The sequence below is a fragment of the Cololabis saira genome, chromosome 10, assembly GCF_033807715.1.
Source record: "Cololabis saira isolate AMF1-May2022 chromosome 10, fColSai1.1, whole genome shotgun sequence".
Taxonomy (NCBI): domain Eukaryota; kingdom Metazoa; phylum Chordata; class Actinopteri; order Beloniformes; family Belonidae; genus Cololabis; species Cololabis saira.
Genome location: NC_084596.1, coordinates 34629868 through 34652878, shown reverse-complemented (window position 1 = coordinate 34652878; position 23011 = coordinate 34629868). Strand labels below are relative to the sequence as shown.

The window sequence follows — 23011 nt, the reverse complement described above, 5'->3', positions numbered from 1 at the left end:
CAGCCATTTTCAGATCTCTCCAGAGATGTTCAATCGGATTCGAGTCTGGGCTCTGGCTGGGCCACTCAAAGACATTCACTGAGTCGTCCTGAAGCCACTGCTTTGAAATCTTGGATGTGTGCTTAGGGTCGTTGTCCTGCTGAAAGATGAAGCGTCGTCCTAGTCTGAGGTCAACAGCACTCTGGATCAGGTTTTCATTCAGGATGTCTCTCTACATGGCTGCATTCATCTTTCCCTCTATCCTGACTAGTCTCCCAGTTCCTGTCGCTGAAAAACACCCCCACAGCATGATGCTGCCACCACCATGCTTCACTGTAGGGATGGTGTTCTCCAGGTGATGAGCGGTGCCTGGTTTCCTCCAAACATGATGACGCCTGCTATTCACACCAAACAGTTCAATCTTCATCTCATCAGACCAGAGAATTTTGTTTCTCATGGTCTGGGAGTCCTTCAGGTGCCTTTTAGCAAACTCCAGTCGGGCTGCCATTCGCCTTTTACTAAGGAGTGGCTTCCGTCTGGCCACCCTACCATACAGGCCTGACTGGTGAATTGCTGCAAAGATGGTTGTCCTTCTCGAAGGTTCTCCTCCCTCCACAGAGGAACACTGGAGCTCTGACAGGGTGACCATAGGGTTCTTGGTCACCTCCCTGTCCTGTCTTGGAGGTCTACAGACAATTCCTTTGACTTCATGCTTGGCTTGTGCTCTGACATGCACTGTCAACTGTGGGACCTTATGTAGACAGGTGTGTGTCTTTCCAAATCATGTCCAATCAACTGAATTTACCAAAGGTGGACTCCGATTAAGCTGTAGAAACAACTCAAGGCTGATCAGTGGAAACAGAATGCGCCTTAAGTCAATTTTGAGCTTTATGGCAAAGGCTGTGAATACTTATGTGCATGTGATTTCTTAGTTTTTTATTTTTAATAAATTTGCAAACTTTTCGAAAAACCTTATGGGGTGTTGTGTGTAGAATTTTGAGGAGAAAAATGAATTTAATCCATTTTGGAATAAGGCTGTAACATAACAAAATGTGGTAAAAGTGAAGCGCTGTGAATACTTTCCGGATGCACTGTAAACTCTCTGTTACTGGTCCGTTGAATCACATGCACAGCAACATGACAGGACAGGTGTGGTCTCACCTGGCTGTAGGTGTAGATGATGGCCTGGTTGTTGTGGGTCTGATGAGCCAGAACCACGGCTTGATGGAGGAAGGACGTGGCGGCCGGCAGCTGCCCGCGATGTATACTGAGCTGTCACACAAACACACACACAGAGAGCTGTCAGCCATCCTATACTACAGTACTGTAGTACTTCAGTGTTGCGGTACCTTGGCCTTCTTCAGCAGCAGGATCATGTCGTCCTCCTTCCGCTGAGCTTCAGTTCGCTGGTCCTCATTGCTGCTGCCGAACAGGGAAAAGGCTGCACACACACAGACAGGGTTTTGTTTTGGGGCTCCTTAGGAGAGTTAAGAACCTTTAAAAAGGTCCATATGCTGCAGTTTTGATGGCTAATCATATTAATCAAACTCTTTTTAGTTATGTTAAATCATTCATGTTAACCAGTAGCTAAGCCGTCCCACATCCTTTACTTTGAATATGAGCTCTGGAGACGATACAGGGTTCCCAAGTGCAAATTGAATCGCTTTAAGAACTAATTTGTGAGGCCAAAGGACATGCAATTATTTTATTCATTTATCTATTTTCTTTTTTTATCGTGTGTTTTATTATGGTGATTTTTATCATGTTTCAATTAGTGTATGTGTGCGTTTGTAATTGTTGCTGAAATGGTGTGCCCAGTGATGTATTGTTTTTCACTGTAGCTGTCAAGGAATTTGTGGCTCAGCTGTCGAGTCCAAGACACATTTCCCCAAGTGGGACAATAAAGTATATTGAATTGAACTCATCTATCTCATGTGTGCTTTAGTGAGCACCCTGTTTGTCCTCCCCTACTCCCCACTCATCCTGTCGTTATTGGCTACCTTACAAAACCAATCAGAGACGTTACTGCCAGTCATGTTACCACGGCCATAGAGGCAATTGGACCATTTAAAAAAAAGTTTTTTTTACTAGATGTGGTCTAAGCGGGACAGGTCTGACCCCATATTGGGATAGATACAATCCTGAAAAACGTCATACGGAACATTTAAGATGATCCCTGCTGACACAATGATCTGTTCCACTTTAGGAAAAAAGAAAAAAAGATAAAATCAAGTTCAAGTCTGGCTAAGTAAATTAAGCAAGCTAACATGGAAAAAGTTAACATGTTTACATTCTAGGGACCCTTGGGAGGGAAGAAAATGCACAGCTGTATAGACGGGTTAAAATTCCATGTGAAAAAGTATTGAATCTCATTTGCACAAACCCACATATTTAAGAGGAAACCTCAAATATTGTGACTCTATAAACAAATGAAGTCTGGGATCCCGGCCCAGACGGTGCATATCTGAGTCCTAGTTTCAGTTCTTTACTGTGAAGTAAATGTTCTTGTTTGAGAGGCTTCAGATTAAGACAGCTCATTTTTAGTTGGGCACTAATTGAGGGCTGAGCTTGTGTATCATGGAGCTGCCTGGTGGCTGCAGGTGGGACTAAATATCTGTGTCATCTGGACACATACAGGACTGTCTCAGAAAATTAGAATATTGTGATAAAGTTCTTTATTTTCTGTAATGCAATTAAAAAAACAAAAATGTCATACATTCTGGATTCATTACAAATCAACTGAAATATTGCAAGCCTTTTATTATTTTAATATTGCTGATTATGGCTTACAGTTTAAGATTAAGATTCCCAGAATATTCAAATTTTTTGAGATAGGATATTTTATTTTTGTTAAGCTGTAAGCCATGATCAGCAATATTAAAATAATAAAAGGCTTGCAATATTTCAGTTGATTTATAATGAATCCAGAATGTATGACATTTTTGTTTTTGTAATTGCATTACAGAAAATCACCATATTCAAATTTTCAGTCCTGTACAGCTCAAAATTAAATCTGCAGATTTCTGAATGGATTATAGTATTGGGTTGGTGTAACTCACCCACAGCAGCCCAGATAACTCCCGTTCCTGTTCCTCCTTCTCCTTCTCCTCCTCCTCCTTCTCCTTCTCCTCCTCTTCCTCTCTTACAGTTTCTCCAGACAGCTTCATGTCTATTCTCAGTTACCAAACATGCCGAACAGCCTGTATCAGACTGGGACGTAACAGCAAGGCTCTGCGCTGAGAGACGTCTGGGGGCAAGGTGTCAACAAGGTTAACTGAACATCAAACACACTTTCATCATCTGATCTCAGAGAAGAAACTCAAGCAAACCTCAACACTCATCTGCAAAACATGAAAGGAGTTTGCTCTTATGAGTGCAGGTAAAGTGCAGATTTTTGGATTGCGTTTTGTGCAGTGAGGTTGTTTCAAACCAAATAACATGTTTGGTAACAGCAAACGCAGGACATTGACTTTGGCACTCGAGTGCCCCCTAGTGGCTATAAGGGATACACACACATGCAGTGCGCTTATTGACAGAAACAAGTCTGAGCTCAGAAGAGGAAATAATATCAGCACATTTTTGAATGGTGTTTACTTTAATGATAGTCTGGTGCTGGCGCAAACTCACCTGTGTCCCGGGGAACACCGGGACCTGCTCAGGCTCCGACTGAGGACGAACCGCAGCGCTCTGCACGCAGCCATTCCTGTTTACTCAAGAGCGGAAGTTGTATTGTGGAACCCCGCCCCTTCATAATAAAAGCCTCTTTTTTTTTTTTAAGAAGTCAACTTAAAATCAAACTACTTTTCGAAAAATGAATGAATCTGGTGTCAAAATATCTCTGAAAAGTTAAAACGAATACTTAAAATTAAAAAAAAAAAAACGTTATACATCACAAAGAAATAAAGTGACAATAAAGACAAGGTCTCAACATGATTAAGTTTGATCATCTTTAATGCTTTGGTTTTACTTCTTGTTTAAGATGTGATATTTTTATGATAAACATGTTTGACATATGGGTGTTCTGTGTGTTACAAAGTACATAAAAGACTACCAAACGGATGACTCACAGCTGAAATAAAACATTTTGGTGAGGAGACAGACCTGCGGAACATTCAGCCATCAGAAACAGAAACCATATGAACAATTCAGTTTTATTGTGAACCAGCAGCTTTAGCAAGATTCTGTTCTCCAAGATCCGGTTCCACCACACTTGGAGTCTAGGTCCAAATTCACACAGTCTAGGTCCAAATTCGGTTTTATATGCAGTTCAGACTGAATTATAATTGGCTCAACACCCAAAAAATACTCAGTTTAAAGTAATTGTGCTTTGTAGTGGTTTTCAAAATAAAAGCCTGACATTAACACGACTTCCATGAGAAGTTTCAGTCTGGTGTCCCCATCCTGTAGTGGCTCGTCCTGGATCAGCATCACCAGTGGCCAATAGGGGGTGATCAATGATAGATTAACCTCTGTTCATGATCAATCCATCTCAGCTGGGGGAGGCATAGGGTGAATTGCTTGCCATCGTTGATGATTGGTCACTTATGAGACCATCACCAAGCACCAGACCACGTATCCGGAGGTTCAACCACGCTGACCTAAAAGTGCTTCAAGTTTCAGAAGTACATTAAAGCAGCACAATGTAACTTTTTGTCCTTTGGACAAAAGCGGTAGTGTTTTACCAGAAAGAACACTACGTTTCCCATGAGCACCAGCGTGTACTGCCGGAAAACTCCTGTCCCCGTCGCGTGCATTTGTTTTGATAGCGAATGAAGACGGGACGGACTTTAAAAACTATTTTTCTGTTTCACCAAGTGAACAGACGGAACGCAAAAAAAAAGATGTTAAACTGCTGGAAAGGAACTGGAATTTACCGGGATACCTTAAACAAGGAAGCCAGGGAGCGGTATATGGAGAAAATAATGATTATTAACGGGTTGGGTTCATATGAAATCCCTATCAAAGAGTGGAGCTCCAATGAGGACTTACTGCCGCAGTTCTGCACAACCCACGTCTTAGGCTACCTTGTTTAGGAGTGTTTGGCAGCTGCTTTGGTAAATGTTTGACTCGCCATGTGTTTCAATAAATTTGTATAATAGTACAACATACAGTACATGTTTTGTATCACTCTTACTTCTCTTTTTTTTTTTTTTGACTGCTATATTATGCTGAAGAGGCTCCGAGGCGTGAGCAATATTTTGGTTTTCCTCGTGAGATTATTTTTTTCCTCTGCGGCTATAAATAGAGTTAATATCTTTTCCTCAACAAACTAGTTTTATCTGAAGATTGGGGTTAATCGCATCGCAGAGAGCTGGCCAGCAACTGCGTTTAGCTGGAGAAGTGGGGCAATAAAACCCGATCCGACCCCGGTCTGCGTGTTTGTTTGTGATCATGTGTGGAAGGTTATGTTTGGTCATTACAGCCGAGATCCAACCGAGCCGACGACTCTTTCACTCTTTTACTCTGTTATATCAGATACTTGGCCTCCGTGGTTCTTCCTCCGAGCAGGAAAGCGGTGAAAAGTTAAACCATTAGCGATTTTTTCCCCACGTCTGTTGTGTGGAGCTGCTGCAGCCACAACACAGCAACGGGTTACCAGCTTCTGCGGAGCTGCGCTCCAAGCCCCGCCCATTTTCGTCTCGACTACGAATCGGGAAGGAGGGGGAAGTGACGTATGAGGTAAAGCAGTCAAAGCCGTAAAAATTTGTAGTTTTTTAGTGTGGCAGGGTTCCTACCATGCTCCTCAAAGATACAGACCCCTCAGACCATGACAGAGGTGTCATTAAACCTGTTGGAAGTTGATGTACCATCACAATGACTTTGGAAATATGATATTAAGGTGGAAAAGTTACATAGTGCTGCTTTAAGGTGGACTCAACAGCAGATACACCTCCCCTACCGACCAGCCGCACCAAGACACTCGCAGTAGAGAAGTGCAAGGTTACTCTGGGGGGTTAGACTAGGCCCCAACACCTTCACTGCTTGTAGTCAGGGGTCCACACAAGCCTGTACTCGAGGCCCAGTCTACTGCATGTTTTAGATGTTTCCCTGTCTTCAACACACCTGATTCTAATCACTGGTCGTCATCAACATGTCATCAAGGTTTACACAACTCTGTTGGTGACACAGCCTTGTCTATCAGGGTTGTGTTGAGGCAGGGAAACATCTAAAACGTGCAGTAGACTGGCCCTCGAGTACCGGCTTATGTGCACCCCAGTGTGAATTGAGGCAGCTGGCCTGGTGGTGCCAGGAAAACAAACTGGTCCACAACACCACCAACACCAAGGAGCTGATCATGAACAGGAATAAATAAATAAACCACAATACATCAGCAGAGACCGTCTCCACATTCTGGTTTCTGGGTGTCCACATTAGATGAGGACCTGAACCTGGAGCGCCAACACCACCGCGGTGATAAAGCACTCACTGCAAAAATTAATTTCTAAGGAAAGGATGCCTTGTTTTAAAAACAAATTCTACAACTATTTTAAAGCTATTATGCTAGTTTTAAGAATTCCTGGCAAATATACTAATTTTGACTAGGTTTATGGAATATTACGCTTATTTCTAAAGGGGCTGTTTTTGCAGTATAGACAATACTCCATGAAGCTACTGTTGCAGAGGCTGCAGAACACAGGTGGCCCAGCAGCGCAGCGGCAGCACTCTCAATCAACACCATTCTAGTAAATGAGAGTGGTCGGTCAGCAAGCGCCAGAGTGGTGCAGGTGTGCTAAGGAGCACCAAGAAGCAGTTCAGGCGCACCAATGAGCAGGTCAGGAGCAGTTCAGGAGCGCCAAGGAGCAGCAGTTTAGGGCCGTTGAGTCCAGTTGCTCCACTAAAAATACATTCCAGGACTAATTTGACGCAAAACCACTGATAGACTGCATCAATGTACACACAACAGAAAGAGGTGACAGGAAGTCCATCATGAAAATGCTACAGAGAATCCTGATTAAGTGTTTAAATGAGACAGCTCAAAACTCAAACATTCAGACTCAAATACAAACATCATGGGCAGGCTGTGGATAACAATTCAGAGGGGTTTAGAAGAGATTTGAACCATGTACCTGGAGAAGTTCAGTTTAGAAATCAAAATGCTAATTTTCATTGCTACCTCTCATCCTTTTATTTCTAGAAAGAAAAGGTCAAACAAGGTGTACTATTTAAAAAGCAGTCTACTGTGATATTATGACTTGATCTCAAAAAAATCGTTACCTTTAGTCCAGCAGAGGAGGCAGCGCTTGGAAGCTTCCGCATTGGAAATGCTCCCAGAGGGACTTAAAGGAGCATGAGGCAGGATTGAGGCAGGATTTATGAAAGAAATTCGTATACGTTTTAAGTTTTCTAGTAATAATGTCAGATGAAGCGTTCCAAACCAAAAAGAATGAGCCCTCTAGCGTATCTCTCCGTTGCCTTGAACAGGCTGTGTGCTGCAAAATGTGCTGCAATTGTGGGGCCGAATTTCCCGCGCTGTCCTGCGGATGTGACGTCAAATGACGCTGCATGCGCGTTCTCCCCGTTCTCCCGTGCCGGCTTCGCTGTTGGCTGCAGTACCCCCGACTGCCGTTGTGGCGAAGGGTGGCGCTAATGAGTCTCATTTCTTAAAAGGAGCCTCATGCTCCTTTAAAAAGCAGTCTACTGTGACATTATGATTTGATCTCAAAATAATCGTTACCTTTAGTCCAGCAGAGGAGGCAGCACTTGGAAGCTTCCGCATTGGAAATGCTCCCAGAGGGACTTAAGTTGCCCTGCAGACAGATCAACACTGCTGTAAAAACGGAGCATGGTTGTTTCTTCTCACACAGTGTCCTCACACACTGTGTGTGTGAGGTATATCAATTGCACAGTGGCAGAGAAGAAGGCGCATTAATGTGAAAATGACAATGAAACATGGCAGGTTCTACCTGTCAACATAATGTTAATGTATAAATCAGAGCCTGTGCAGGGTGTTTTACTTTGAAAATTAGCTAGATCCTCTGGGCCTTTGTGATGTCAAACTTCCTGTCCGCTCATTGTGCCGTATGAACACTGATGTACTTCATGCCGAGCACAAAAACAGATGTGTATCTTTAGTGGAGCAGAGCAGACAGTCCCTTCTGGGACGTTTCTGAAGTTTGCTGTACTGCTGCTGAGTGGACCACCATCACTGGGTATGGTGCGGTGCAGCTGGACCACAGCTGGACTGTAGTGCGTTGGCGTCCCGGGGTTGAGAGACTCTGGTCCCGGTGGTGAGAACATGATTCCTGGGATGAGACTCTGAAGAACCTATAAACAGCTTCTGCAGCAGCTGTTTCCATTTCTGTTTAGTATTCAAACTTGTAGACAACCACTGCAGCATCAACTTAGTCAGGTGAGTCTGTTCACCAGGTGCTTCATAAACCACTGCAGAAGAAGAGATGAGGCCAGCTCAAAGTGTCAAGAAGAACATAGATTATGGAAATCCAGATCTTGATGCTTGCCCCGTTAGGATATGGGGTCCCGGGGGACAGCTCACTCGGCTGGCCGGTGCTTGGTGAACCTCTTCAGGTGGTAGCGTAGTACTCCTTTGGTCTTAAAGGTCTTGCCGCAGTTGCAAGCGTGCGGTCGCTCGCCGGTGTGGTTGAGCTGGTGGATGCGCAGCTGTGAGCTGGTGAAGAAGAATTCCCCACAGGTGATGCAGTAGTGGTTTTTCTCACCGGTATGTTTGGCTCTCTGGTGGTTGAGCAAGGTACCAGACGTGATGAAGCTGCGGCCACATTCCTGGCAGCTGAAGGGACGCTCGCCGGTGTGGATCCTCTCGTGAGCCCTCCAGGAGTTGTGGTAGGAGAAGGCCTTCTGGCAGTACGTGCACTGGTAGTGCTTCTCCTTGGTGTGGCTGAGCCGGTGCATCTTTAGGTAGTGGGCGATGGTGAAGCTCTTGCCACAGTCGTCGCAGGTAAATGGCTTCTCCCCCACATGGAACAGCGTGATGTGGGACCGGAGGTGGGATGACTGGGTGAACCTTTTGCCGCAGGTGGTGCATAGGAAGGGTCGCTCACCGGTGTGGGTCACCATGTGTGACTTGAGGTGGGGCGACTGTGTGAACCTCTTGCCACACTCTGAGCATTTGTAGGGCTTTAGTCCAGTGTGGGTCCGGTCATGGAGCTTCAGACCCTGCAAGCTGGAGAAGCACTTGCTGCACTCATCACAGTGGTACTCCTTCAGGTCCTCGTGGGTGCGCTGGTGGCAGCGCAGGCCACTCAGTAGCTTGAAGCTCTTCCCACAGGTGGGGCAGGTATGGGGCTTGCTGTTGGAGTGCGTCACTTGGTGGAGCTTCAGGCTCTGAGGGTTGCTAAAGGTCTTGTCACACTTGGAGCACGGCAGATGCTTGGGGTTCTTATGTGACTTGCAGTGGAAGTTGAACCCCTGGTAAGATACGAACATCTTGCTACAGACGGAGCAGCGGTAACACTTCTCCCCCTTGTGAACCTCCAGGTGCTCAGTGAGCTCCGTTCGCTGGTTGAAGCCATCCCCACAGAACCAGCACTTGAAGGGCTTGGTCCCAGAGTGAGTGCGGTGATGGGTCTTCCAGTCCCTTTTCAGGGCAAAAGTCTTGTCACAGTAGGAGCATTGGTACGGCTCACTGCGCTCGTGGATCTGCTGGTGGACCACGAGGCTCATCAGGGTTGGGTAGGTCTTCCCGCACTGCCAGCACTCGTTGGGCCTCTGTCCTTCATGGGTGCGGAAGTGAGCCTCCAGATGGGACTGCTTGTAGAAGCCCCTGGGGCACTGGTGGCAGTACACCATCTTCCTGCCGGCATTGGTGAAGTTTGGCTGGGATGGCAGCGACTCACAGAGCTCAGGATGATCATCTGCAAGTGAGAAGAAATCAGAGACCACCTCAGCCTACCTATGCTTGAAAGACAGACTCTTGACAGTATCTTCTTAAATTCCCATATTCTTATTTTCCTGGCCTCTAAAGGTTCAAGATTATCAGGCAATCTGTCATTTTGAGACACAATTTAGTAAATAAACTTTTAAAAGAGCATTTATACAATGAGCTGCCTGATATTTTTCGCACAACAACTTTCCGCTACCACAAACATAATTCCACCTGCTGATGGGTCCTTAAAACTCCAGTCACAGTTCAAACCCACCCATATCGAAACACTAGACTGCAGAAATCACGCAATCCAAGGGGCCTTTAGGCCGCGTTCAGACTGCAGGCAAATATCCGATTTTTAGCCCATCCAGATTGAAACTGGATGACTCTTTTGAAGTCTGAACAGTCCCAAACCGCATGATATCCGATTTTTGCAAACCAGATCGAAACCACCTCCGGGAGGTAGTTTCATATCCGATCCATATCTCATTTGGGCAGATGCGTGTCAGTGTGAACAGCTCCAAACACTCAGATCGGATATGACTGTCCCAGACGCTCCAAACCACCCGATGTCACGTCAAAAACTATTATTTGTAGTTTGAGTGTTGCAAATTCACATTACAAATCATGTTTTAATAGCAGAAAAAAAGACCGCATTTCCACGTAGGTGCGGGTCGCCGCGTACCCTACGCCGTAGGCTCTGCGTCGGTGTAACGCGGAACCATAAATCAGCCTTCAGTCGCGCTGTGAGTCTGAACCTGCAGCCCGTCAGCCCCTCTCCTCCTAGGAAGAGAGGTTATGGAGCGGGGCTGCCAGTTATTAATTGCTGGTTCGTTTTGTTAACTCTGAGCTTTGTTGGTTGGTTTGTTAGTTTGCTGGTGGTTTTGTTCTGAACACCTTTCTCTGTTTCTCATTTCGCTGGGACGCCGGGTCCCTCCGCCGATCACACAACTTTTGCTGTATGCGTTCATTTTTATGTCTAAAAATGATGCGCAGTGCCGACCCAATCAGAAACGGTACAGATATTTTGGGATTTTTTTATATATATAAAAGAAATACATGACTTCACACAATACACGCGCTGGGTGACGCCTCCGCTCCGACGTCGTTGCTACGGCAACCCGTCAGATCAGTCAATGATGTGGCCCAGTCTGAACAGAGCCAGATCCGATATGGACACTTGCTAAAACCAGTGTGGACAGTCAGCCCTGAAAATCGGATATGAGAAGGAATCAGATATGAATCAGATTTGCCTGCAGTCTGAACGCGGCCTTAGACCGCTATCAATTCAAAAAGAAGCATCCTCCAATTGTCTCTGTTGCCGTGGCAATGTGACTGACTGTAACATGTCTGTTTGTTTAAGAAGGTTACCACTGACAGCAGAGTGAGCGGGGAGCAGTGGAGGGGTGCAGAACACAGAAAATAGAACATTTAGGCTGCAGGATCTATCAGGCCTGGGGGATTTATGCTGATGAAGATCGGAGAAAAAATACTATTTTGCTCTGCTGATCAATAAGACCTATAATTAATAATGCAGATTATGGGACCTTTGCAAAAAAAAGGTATTTCTAAATTTGATGGCAGAAAAAGGTCACAAAAAAAGCTGTGAGGGGGGTGACATCTGACTTCACCAAACCTAAAGTCAAGCAGACAAGTAGTTATGCTGATGACACCCAGCTCTAGTAATCTATGAAGCCTAATAGAAATAGAAAGTAATAATGCACATATATATATGCCTTTGGTTTCTACCGTCATGGTATCAATCATTAATATGTGTGCAGACAAGGTGGGGAAAAAAAAAAATCTATGAAGCCTAAGGCCCCATTCAAGGCTGTAAAACTGAACAGTCCCCCTGTGCCATCACCCACCCTTTCTAAAGAGTAACTCTTTTTGCACACCCATCTTACCACCATGTTTACAAGCTAGCTTAATTAGCTTTGCTGAGCTCCTTTTTTCCCACAATGCTAACTAACATTAATGACATTCAGGATGGGTCTTAAATCACTCCCACTCACTTTATAATGCATCTATATCTATTTCCATAAAGAGTACATACCGAACTCTTAACCGAAAGTCACTACATCAGCAGTAACATTTGTTTTTTCAAAAGCAAAAAGACATGGAAAAGCACCACAGATGCCAGGAACCTATGAAAGCTTATTCTGGCAATGGGTTCACCTCATAGTTCCTTACCGAGAACTCCCCTGTACAGCGAACGAGGAGTTGTGCACTAAATAGTGGATAGGGGGTGATTTCAGACACAACCTCAGGTGTCTGACTGTCTGAAGACCAAATCCATCCAGTATTGAGTTTCAGCCTCGTCCTCCTGCCCGCCCCGCAGAGGTTCCTCATCTGATTAATTCTCAGAATCTTTACTACTGAAAACCTCTGCCTGTCGGAGATGCTCTTTTAATACCCAATCATGTCAATGACCTTTTGACAATTTACCTAATCTGTTGTGGATCAGTGGATGTCCTCTGCGCGTCTTTCCGTCTAGCTTTTTCTGGCACGCATTGGTGCCATCAGATTCAAATGGATTAATATTTTTCATGAGATGCTAAAATGTCTAATTTTCAGCCTCCAGTAAGCAAACAAAATATTTTTATTAACCCTTATTTCACTACAGTCCCTAATTTTGAAATAATTGCAATACATTTATCTTTTTAACCCAATAATTTAAGAAAAAATGTTCACAGCAACTATTTATAGCGACTTTACAATACCAAATGAATGAGAAGTTTACCCAAAAACAGGGAGTCCCGCCCCTCCAGCCACACCCTGCAGTCAGTCAGTCTGATGGACAGCTTCCTCAGGACAGGATAGGACCAGATCTCAACTTCATCGAGTGGCTCTGGTTTGACCTGAACGGTGCCGTCAGCTTCGCTCTGAAACGACATGTGATTCATCAGCTGAAGGTTGATGGCAGCACGACTCCACCCCTCTCAATGATTCAATTACATTTTTTTTATATAGTGTCTAAATACAACAGAAGTTGTCTCTAGGGGCTTTCCAGAGACCCAGAACATGACCCCCGAGCAATTATTACATAAAAAATGGCAGGTAAAAACTCCCTATAGTGGGAGAAAAACCTTAAGCCAAACAGTGGCAAGAAAAAACTTGATGATGACAAGTTCATCAACGATGACAACGATCATGATCGACAGCACCTGAGGGCAACTCTTCAGGTTCATGGAAAGAGTAACTGGGTCCTCAATTTTTTCCTACCGTACATTATTTTCTATATTTTGACTTCCTTTTTTTAATTAAATTTTTTCATAAGTAATGACGTGTTGAACCAAGTTACACATTATTAGTTAGTTAATATTTAGTTAGTTAATATTTATTTCGGTCAATCACAAACAAAAATCAACAAACAACATAACACAGGTTTTTCCCTGATCAACATTGTGATTATTTTGACCGATAAGGTCTGGGCTTGAAGCATAAAGCTTATCTTGCCCACCTTTTAACTGAATAGAATATACAAAAAGAACAAAATGAAGTATCATAGGTCTACACAAAATAATAATAATAATAATAATAATAATAATAATAATAATAATAATAATAATAATAATAATAATAATAGTAATAATAATAATAATGATTATAATAATAATGATAACTCTGAAAACAGAAAGTGAAAATATGCTAAGGAAACCGACAAAACCAATTTAAGTTGTCATTTTATCTGATGCATGTGTGCATTCTTCTTTGTTTGCTTATTGTGTTTCTATATGTGTCCATTACCTTTGCTTTGAATAATATCTTGTATGCTTTTATTGAATTTGCTAGTTTAAGGTCGTTATCTAATGAGTTCCACAGTTTTACTCCTAAAACAGATATACATTATTGTTAATCTGAGATTGTATTTGCTTAATACCAAGACCCATTATAATCAGAAAATATATTTTATTGACAAACTATATTCAAAGAGGAGGGAATAGATTGGGGACATGTCTAAGTGTTGGACCGACATTCTGAAGGGGGGGGGGGGTGTCTACACCCCGGCGATGCATCAGTTCACCAATCACAAACAGTTAAATTGTTGGTAAAAGTGTTACCAAGGTGACTTCATCCAAGTCCTAAACATGATATTGATCTGATTTTGCATGTACTAACTGTCTGCATGATGCTTCCCGAGGATGCTCAGAAGGAAGCACATCAGTGAGGTCAGATGTGATCATCTGGATCAGATCAGACTGGCTGCAGACACCACAGGGTCAGACTCCACCAGACTCCGTTCACAATCTGGCCGTTTTAGTGTCTCGACGCAGCCGCTCACACATGCAGGACTGCGGACGATCTGGACTCCTTGATCCGGATCTCATCGCACTGACTCTAGCCGAACTGATCCTCCCTATCCCTCAATCCGCCCCCGGCCTCTAACGAACCGGTCCGAGCGGACTGGGGACCAGGGTACGGGCAACAATAAAGCCTTCAATTTATGAACCGAGTCTGGCAGCGGAAGCTAGCTGGTCAGCCCCGCCCCTCCCTCTGTCCTAACGGGGTCTAGAAGGAGGCGGCGCGGTTCGGCGGGTTTACCAGCACGGCCCTTTCGGCGTGCATTTCTCCGGTTCTGTTTCTGGTCCTGGTTCCGACGGTGAAGACGATCCAAAGAGGCAAATTGCAGTGCAGCAAAGACTTCCGGGGAAAAGTTCACCAGGATAAAAGCAGCGCGCTGCTGTGGACGGAAGCTCGGAGAGGACAGAAGTGTCCAGCGGTTCCTGTGGAATTCAGGATTTTCCTGCTTTATTTGTATACTTATAACTTTACAATAAATATCCCCGTAGCTACACGGAACTGTATTAAATGGGATTAATGTACATGTAAATGATGAGTCCTGTACACCACTTTCATTTTGGTGTTCCACCTGGTTCTGACAAAGAACCACTTCAGTTCTCACAAATCGTATTGGCTCATATCATAAAACAATGTTATGCTTTTCCTGGACCGATGGATGACTCTGTTGATAGGAGCAGACTCTTCCCAGCCCCAGTTAATCCAAAAATGGGCTAATTGGCAGACCAAACAGAACTAAAAGCAGACTGAAACACACCCACCTCAGTTTAGTTACAAGTTCGCTTTTTTTTTTTGCTGACTTACCTCACACTAACTAATTATGCTAACATTATTTTACAGTAATTGTGATTAAATCTGTCCATCTTCAGTTCAGAGGTTGCTACCAAAATTACATTTGCTATGTTCACCACAAGTGGATTTCTTTGGTGACATTTGTTTTCCCTCTAACAAAATTCAATAAATATTTAAAAAATAAAAAAGTAAAAAATAGTGAAACAAAAACTTAATGCAATAATATACAAATATACAATATGGTGCAAAACAGTGCCTCATCAGGGTGCTTGCTCTTTTTCCAAATTAAAATTCCAGACTTTTCCCAGACTTTTTTAAAACTGTTTTTTTTCCCCAAGACCTTAACTTTACGTACTTGTATACTTGTGTGCCTACTGCCTACTTCATTGGTTGAGATTGTACCGATTGTGTTTATTAGAAATGTTTGTTAGAATTTTTTATAGGCTAGTATTCAATGAACAAAGGCATTATTCACAGTAAATTATGTTTTTACTGATGAAAACGTTTCAAAACATGAAAATCACAAGTACATGAATTTCACATCAAACAAGTGTCACAAAGACTATCTATAAAAACACATGAATGGATGGATGAATGTATGTAGAATTCAGTCTCTTCACTCGCATCTTATTTTTTCTGTCCTTGACATGACTGATCTTATCTTTATGTTATCTCATTTTAACACATAAAAGTGCATATTTGACCTAGCTCACTTGGTAAGAACAAAAAATAAACAATTTTATATAGTTTATAGTTAAATAAACTATAAGTTTTTCTAGCCTACCTTTCTATTTCTCATTTCACAATGCCTTTGAGCATACTGTAAAATTCTACCATACATTTTTTCCCCATACTTTATTAAGACTTTCACACAAAATTCAAGACTTTTCAAGGTCTGGAAAACAGTGTTTCAAAATTCCATACTTATTAAGACTTTCAAGACTTGCGCAAGCATCCTGCTCATGTACAAAAACTGCAGCAGGCAAAAACCTAACGCCATTTTCCACACACACATGAAATGATATATACTTTCATTCTCACTAAGAAGAAAACAATGTTGCATCATATTAATTAAGAACAAGCCACATAAGATTAAAATATACTAAAATGACAAGGTTAGACAATTATGTGTTTCCTATAAAGTTTTGTACATGAGGTACATGGAGGTTCTGAAGCTCAGCAAGCAGTTCAAAAAGACCGCGTGGGGGTGACTGATGCTTAAAACGCTTGAAACAGGAGGACTTCACACAGCTCTAGACCCGAGTGGTCAGACAAAAGACAAGTTGCAGGTCTGGATCCAGACCCTAATGGTCAGTAGGGTAGCTGGAGGTCAAATATCAAAACATTTATAACATTTAGAAAACATCTTTATCCAAAGCGTTTCACAATAGAGGTCACCATGGTAACCGACTGAGCGAAGTAAACCTGGTCATGAGCAGGTTTACTTCAACATACCAAGTTACTGTCTCCTCTTCTTGAAGCTGAGACGAGTTCAAGTAAATCCAATCTTATAATGCAGTTTAGACTGCACTATAAGAGAATTAGAATTAAGTCACATCTGTGACAAGCATAATGATGATCCAAATAGATTGTGATGCTGTCGTATCAGCCATGACTTGTACTGATGTGAGTTTTAGCGTTGGCTATTTTTTTTAGTTTATAATCCTGTACTTCCGTGAATCACAATTCACACAAAATACCATAGGTTATTATATATGCTGTTAATTGTAAATGTCCATTTTAACCATATGAACAATGAATAAACTCATTACGATACTTTGTCCCCATAGGGAAATTTGACCCAGTGCGGTGACCTACCAGTGATAAACACTCCAAAAATGCACATAAGACATAATTTATTGCACACTGTGGTTACATCAGAAGATGTTCCGACCAATCCTTGTAGCCTTAAACAGCACTATTTAAGTTTGTAAATGGCAACATATTTTATATACACATTAGGATCCCAACCAGCAGTTCAGACATTGGTGAATGATACAGAACTGGAAAAGTTGTCCAAAGCCATTTTAATTCACCTGAGCGGTCACACTGAGCAATCTTCTTTCCACTTGTTCGTTTACTGTAACCATCTTGATATTTGCTCAGTCATTTTATACTTGCACTGATGTCATTCCAGAAAATTAAAATTAGTAAGATCACTTTCACTTACTATGTGTTGCAATGGTGAATCACTGCATCAGAACTCCACTGATGGCTTTTTACACCCAGTGATCAGCAGCAGTTTACCCCACTGTTCTGAAACCCAAAATTCAGCTTCTGAACCCAGTTATATTTAACTCCCTTTGTGAAACAGGCCCCAGCTCTAATACTGTACCTAAGATGCCATCAAGGATAATTTCTTGCTATTGTGTAGATATTTTTATTTACCCATTCCCTCCCTCTCTTCAGGGACTCTATAGCACCATCTTGGTGAAATGTGGGCTTTTCTGTTACAGAAAAGCAAAAGGTCGGTTGACAGAAGTGACCAGAGCAGACCAGGGTGGTTTTCATTTCAATTTATTCTGAAACAGACGAGTGAACATTTTCAAACAGGAAATGTGCAATGACAATGTGGTTGTGTTGGTAGACTCATCAAGGATTTATTGCCAAGTAGTTTAACGCACAGAATTTGTTGTGGTGATTTGGATTCATCAGGAGGTCCAGGGTCGCTCCAGGGGGAGGATGTCACAAGGTGCAGCTCACCTGCAAGTAAATAAAAAATGAACATCTCACTGGCTGCTCAGGTCATGTGACATGTGGGTCAGGTGCTCTGGGATCAGAAAAAATCTTCGGTCGAGTCTTTGTCATCGCGACCCCCCTCTCAGAACATACTGCCTGGGGGAGGCACTACAATTCGGCCTTTTGTTCACATCATCTCCCAGCATGCATTGTAGCACCAGACCCCATTTCAACCGTGGTGTTTCAGCACTCACCTGTGTGATGGTGGGATGTCCTCAGAGCATCACAGGATCTGACCCGTAGGGGGAGACACCTGAGGGAAAAAGGTGAGGTAAAGGGTGACATAACTGCATTCACATTTTGTTAAATACAACCCACACGTGTCACCACCCAGATCAGAAGATGCTTCAAGTACGTTTTTGTCACGGCCACGCCCACTGTGAACAGTCTGCTGGGGGCACGGCTTCATTCGGCCTTTTGTTACATCATTTCCAGGCAGCAGCAGCTGGTGACCATTGTGGGTTAAATCATAAATCTGAGACTGAAGCAGACTTCTCAGAACAGGAGTCCTCTGGTCACATGACTCCACCCACCAGCACCAGACAGAACTCACCTGGTCAGGCTGTGATGTCACGAGGTCTGCAACACCTCATGTCCCTGCAGAAACACTCCTGTTCACCCTCAGTCAGTTCTGGTCCATGGAAACAGCTGCAGTCTGGTTCTGTAGCTGTAAAAAGGTTTGGTATCAGTATCAGTGGTGCCACTGGGGGGTGGGGGCAAGGGTGGCCACCCCCCCACTATGCGTTTCATCCCTAATCATTTGGGCAAAATGCACATCAGTAGGCGTTTTTTTTTTTTCTTCCTCGACTGGGTCTTGTCGGGGGCCAACCTATAACCCCGTGGTGAAGGGCCACAGCGGGGCCTCAAACGGCCCCCGTCTCTATAGCAGAAGCGTCAGGAAAGGGCGGAGCCACGGCAGGCTGGGCCTCGCTGGAGCTCTGCAGAGTAGGTGTTTCTTTAAGCATTTCTGAGCCTAATAAAATGTATATACACACAAAAAAGTATATATAAATATGATATATTAAAAATGCATATATATGCCTTAGGTTTTTACCAACATGGTATTAACCATGAATATATGCTGACAAGTCAGAAAGTATTAAAAAAAATTCTGAGCCTGTATACTACAACAGTATAATACAGTCCTGTAATGATGGCTTTTAGTTTTGGTTCCACCCCAAGAATTGAAGTGGTCCCATCTGGCCCCTAGGAAACAGTTTGAGGCGCCCCTGATCAGTATACTGACTGGTGAGGTGAGGAAAAACCCCACAAAATAAAAAAATAAGCCAAATAAAGTGTCTATGTCCAGCTCAGGTTTGGAGTCGCATGGTATATTAAATGCTTGTTTATTTTTAAAGGACTGATTTAAATGAACAGTAACCAGTCAATGCAAATTGGTCTGGTTGGACACTTTTAGTGCTTGAAATCGCCTCGTGTTCAGCGTTACTGGGTCACGTGGCTTTGGAGAAAAACAAACCCAAGATAGTGATCCATATTTACATTGGTCTCGTAACTGCGGGTTGGTACCGTACCTGCACTAGAAACCCGGCTGGTCCTCGGTCCGTCAGCACCGACTCACCGGTCTGGGAAGCAGCTTAGTGGACCATGTGGTCGAGTCCTGGGACCAGAGGGCCGCTTTGGATTCATTAGGAGGTCCAGGGTCGCTCCAGGGGGAGGATGTCACAAAAGGTGCAGCTCACCTGCAAGTAAATAAAAAAAAATAAAATAAACATCTCACGGGCTGCTCAGGTCATGTGACATGTCAGTCAGGTGCTCTGGGATCAGAAAAACGCTTCGGTCAAGTCTTTGTCATCGCGACCCCCCTCTCAGAACATACTGCCTGGGGGAGGCACTACAATTCGGCCTTTTGTTCACATCATCTCCCAGCATGCATTGTAGCACCCGACCCCATTTCAACCGTGGTGTTTCAGCACTCACCTGTGTGATGGTGGGATGTCCTCAGAGCAGCACAGGAGCTGACCCGTGGGGGGAGACACCTGAGGGAAAAGGTGAGGTAAAGGTGACATAACTGCATTCACATTTTTGTTAAATTAAATATAAACCCACACGTGTCACCACCCAGATCAGAAGATGCTTCAAGTATGTTTTTGTCACGGCCACGCCCACTGTGAACAGTCTGCTGGGGGCACGGCTTCATTCGGCCTTTTGTTACATCATTTCCAGGCAGCAGCAGCTGGTGACCATTGTGGGTTAAATCATAAATCTGAGACTAAAGCAGACTTCTCAGAACAGGAGTCATCTGGTCACATGACTCCACCCACCAGCCCCAGACAGAACTCACCTGGTCAGGCTGTGATGTCACGACATCTGCAGCACCTCATGTCCCTGCAGAAACACTCCTGTTCACGGCCATGAGGGGTTCACCCTCAGTCACGGTTCTGCTCCATCAAAACAGCTACAGTCTGGTTCTGTAAAGAGGTGTGGTATCAGTATCAGTGGAGCCACCGGGGGGTGGGGGCAAGGGTGGCCACCCCCCCACTATGTGTTTCATCCCTAATCATTTGGGCAAAATGCACATCAGTAGGCAGTTTTTTTCTGCTCGACTGAGTCTTGTCGGGGGCCAACCTATAACCCCGTGGTGAAGGGCCACAGCGGGGCCTCAAACGGCCCCCGTCTCTATAGCAGAAGCGTCAGGAAAGGGCGGAGCCACGGCAGGCTGGGCCTCGCTGGAGCTCTGCAGAGTAGGCGTTTCTGTAGTATTTCTGAGACTAATAAAAAAAATGTATATACACACAAAAAAAATTATATATATATATATATAGGTTACCAACATGGTATTAACCATTAATATATGCTGACAAGTTAGAAAGTATTAAAAAAAATTCTGAGCCTGTATACTACAACAGTATAATACAGTCCTGTAATGATGGCTTTTAGTTTTGGTTCCACCCCAAGAATTGAAGTGGTCCCCCCTAGGAAACAGTTTGAGGCGGCCCTGATCAGTATACTGACTGGTGAGGCGGGAAAAACCCCACAAAATGCCTCCAAAAATAGGCCAAATAAAGTGTCTATGTCCAGCTCAGGTTTGGAGTCGCATGGTATATTAAATGCTTGTTTTTTTTTTTTAAAGGACCGATTTAAATTAAAAGTAACCATTCAATGCAAATTGGTATGGGTGGTCACTTTTAGTGCTTGAAATCGCCTCGTGTTCAGCGTTACTGGGTCACGTGGCTTTGGAGAAAAACAAATCTAAGATAGTGATCCATATTTATATTGGTCTCGTAACTACGGGTTGGTACCGTACCTGCACTAGAAACCCGGCTGGTCCTCGGTCCGTCAGCACCGACTCACCGGTCTGGGAAGCAGCTTAGTGGACCATGTGGTCGAGTCCTGGGACCAGAGGGCCGTGTGGGTCCACGTGGGTCCCCGGGACCCTCCATGTTTCTCATCTGACGATCATCTGCAGCTCCCGCTCCTGCTGGGTCTTCGGTCTTCACCTGGGAACTGCTGCTCAGCTCCCTCTCCCCGCTTTTAAGCGCTGACCACGAGGTTAGCGCTTCTTCACTCATTGGTTGATTGCAAACGAGCGTCCGGTGCGCCAGCGCCGCCAGCTGGCCCGGAGGACGCAATCACGTTAATGAGTTAGGTGGTGGGTTAAATCATATTTACTGTGTAGTTGACCATCATTTAGCACCTGGGGCCGGATCACAAAACATTCTTAAGAAGAAAAATCTTCTTAAGTGGAATTTTTTTCTTAAGTTCAGTCTTAAGAAGAAAAAAGAGAAGAAGTCATATTCTCCAAAAAAGTTCTTAAGTATTTTCTCAACTTTATTCTTAAGTTTCTTCTTAAGAAAAAACTTAAGAATAAATGGTATTCTTGAAATAAAATTTCTCAAATTTAAGACTTTAAGACAACCTCGACCTGTCTTAAAATTTATTTTGTGAAAAGGTAAGCCTCTAATATCACCTTTTTCAACACATTTTAGACAAGTTTAGACTAGTAGGTCATAGTAGTTTGGGGATATACTTTGTAATTAATTAAACAAAGAGCCTGTTAACTGTTTGTTAGCATGTTAGTTAGCGTGGTAGTTAATTATCATTGATTTTCCCCAATAGTATTTTTTTTCGCACATTAATCTCATCCATCATAACCTTGAAAAGTTCCTGCATCTCTTTTTCTCCTTCTCCATGTTTAGTGAGTGACTGACGGTTAAGACACAAACTACCTGTATAAAAGTTGTTTGTTTGCGCGTGCAATGCAATGACATATTTTAAGAAGTTCTTAAGTAGGAAAAATAAGAAATTCGTAAGAAATGACATTTCTTAAGACGGTTCTTAAGAAAATATTGAGGAATTGCACTTAAGAACTTTCTTATGAACTTCTTAATTTTAGATCTTAAGAACATATTGGTGAATCCCGCCCCTGATTTCTAGCCTGACAGTTTAGAGCCACATCTAGAAAGATGCAGGTCTGAAAACAGTCCATAGTTCTTCATTCAGGAGGCAGCTATAAGGGTCGTTGATGGTGCCTTTGCACGCAAATGCACAAAGTGATGTATTCAGAGTGACGAAACAAATCCACAAGAGAGCCAGTTGTGTAGAAGAGTAAATTAAACTTTTGTCGTAGCTGTAGGAAAACAAAGTACTTCTACTTTGCAAAGGAATGATTTGAGTGCCGTCTTCTGTTTAATTTTCAAAGAAAAGTCTTAATCTATAACTGGTAATGCCAAAGCTGATTCAAATGGCCGGTAATCCTGAGCAACAGCATCTACACTGCTTGGATCCAAATTATGTCGCTGCTCCGTCGTCATTGTGTTAACGCCGCCAAGAGACTCTACAAGGGTGGACTGAAGTGACTGGCTCTCCATGACATTTGATCATATTTAATGAGCTCGAGCGGATGGTAGCTAGACGTACCTGCAAAACAAATTAAAATTTTCTGCCATCTATATCCGAACCCACACAAATCTGAAAAGGAAAAAAGATAATTTCTGTCTTCATAAAATCACAAATCTGTGAGAAATCACCAATCTGGCATCCTGATCCAGATACATGATGACTGAGTTCTAGTTTCAGTTCGATATTCTGAGATTCTTACATGCTCTTACTCAGTTCACAGAGGCTACAGATGAAGACAGCATCGCTTATTGCTCTACTAGTTCTGGGTGTTCAGGATGTGCTTGTATGTTGGGGCCTCCTGGTGGCTGCATTAGTCTGGACATTATATAATAATGGTAAGGGTAAGATCAATACACTAACAGATCAATCAGTGAGGCAAATCTACACCTGATACTCCTCTACAGTTGCAGTTCCCCTGCTGACCACCAGGTGTGTGCTCCAAAACTCAGTCAAAATCCAATGACCTCTGTTAAAATGTCCAGTTTACCTCTCAAAAGC

General features: G+C 43.4%; 2 protein-coding genes, 1 long non-coding RNA gene and 4 other non-coding genes across 9 annotated transcripts in view; all 7 read right to left on the bottom strand.

The window, feature by feature from the left end:
* ttc19 (tetratricopeptide repeat domain 19) overlaps nt 1–3699 on the bottom strand; it is an 8704-nt gene extending 5005 nt beyond the window's left edge. Inside the window, exons 1-4 of the mRNA XM_061732733.1 lie at nt 3607–3699; nt 3039–3226; nt 1329–1420; nt 1141–1251 (exon numbers count right to left, since the gene is read on the bottom strand). Coding sequence (XP_061588717.1) covers nt 1141–1251; nt 1329–1420; nt 3039–3226; nt 3607–3680 — 465 coding nt within the window. The 5' untranslated portion in view covers nt 3681–3699. The remainder of the gene's footprint in view (nt 1–1140; nt 1252–1328; nt 1421–3038; nt 3227–3606) is intronic.
* A 213-nt stretch (nt 3700–3912) lies between these two features.
* LOC133452957 (zinc finger protein OZF-like) lies at nt 3913–14477 on the bottom strand. Its single transcript, XM_061732729.1, has 3 exons — nt 14366–14477; nt 12564–12705; nt 3913–9809 (listed from the first exon to the last, which is right to left on the bottom strand). The coding sequence occupies exons 1-3, from the start codon at nt 14387–14389 to the stop codon at nt 8470–8472; spliced, it is 1506 nt and encodes a 501-aa protein (XP_061588713.1). The 5' UTR covers nt 14390–14477; the 3' UTR covers nt 3913–8469.
* Nucleotides 14478–17423: 2946 nt separating this feature from the next.
* On the bottom strand, nt 17424–21400 carry LOC133452036 (uncharacterized). 3 transcript variants are annotated; one of them, XR_009783230.1, is made up of 7 exons: nt 20966–21400; nt 19956–20082; nt 19592–19650; nt 19186–19353; nt 18207–18320; nt 17848–17906; nt 17424–17617 (listed from the first exon to the last, which is right to left on the bottom strand). It is a non-coding gene; the product is annotated as an uncharacterized LOC133452036 (long non-coding RNA). The 3 variants fall into 3 exon arrangements; XR_009783229.1 differs by having other exon boundaries at nt 18207–18314; nt 20919–21399; XR_009783228.1 differs by having other exon boundaries at nt 20919–21398.
* On the bottom strand, nt 17684–17797 carry LOC133453179 (small nucleolar RNA SNORD89). Its single transcript, XR_009783304.1, has one exon. It is a non-coding gene; the product is annotated as a small nucleolar RNA SNORD89 (small nucleolar RNA).
* On the bottom strand, nt 18466–18597 carry LOC133453174 (small nucleolar RNA SNORA9). Its single transcript, XR_009783300.1, has one exon. It is a non-coding gene; the product is annotated as a small nucleolar RNA SNORA9 (small nucleolar RNA).
* LOC133453178 (small nucleolar RNA SNORD89) lies at nt 19428–19541 on the bottom strand. The gene has a single exon (XR_009783303.1). It is a non-coding gene; the product is annotated as a small nucleolar RNA SNORD89 (small nucleolar RNA).
* On the bottom strand, nt 20223–20354 carry LOC133453238 (small nucleolar RNA SNORA9). Its single transcript, XR_009783354.1, has one exon. It is a non-coding gene; the product is annotated as a small nucleolar RNA SNORA9 (small nucleolar RNA).
* Nucleotides 21401–23011: the final 1611 nt, after the last annotated feature.

Bases quoted from the DNA above. Each gene is read 5' to 3' on its own strand.
- LOC133452957 (XM_061732729.1), bottom strand. From the start codon at position 14,389: ATGCACGCCGAAAGGGCCGTGCTG. The intron at 12,706-14,365 runs GTAAACCCGCCG...ATGTCGTTTCAG, and splicing joins ACGCCGAAAGGGCCGTGCTG to AGCGAAGCTGACGGCACCGT. The intron at 9,810-12,563 runs GTAAACTTCTCA...TCTCACTTGCAG, and splicing joins GCGGGACTCCCTGTTTTTGG to ATGATCATCCTGAGCTCTGT.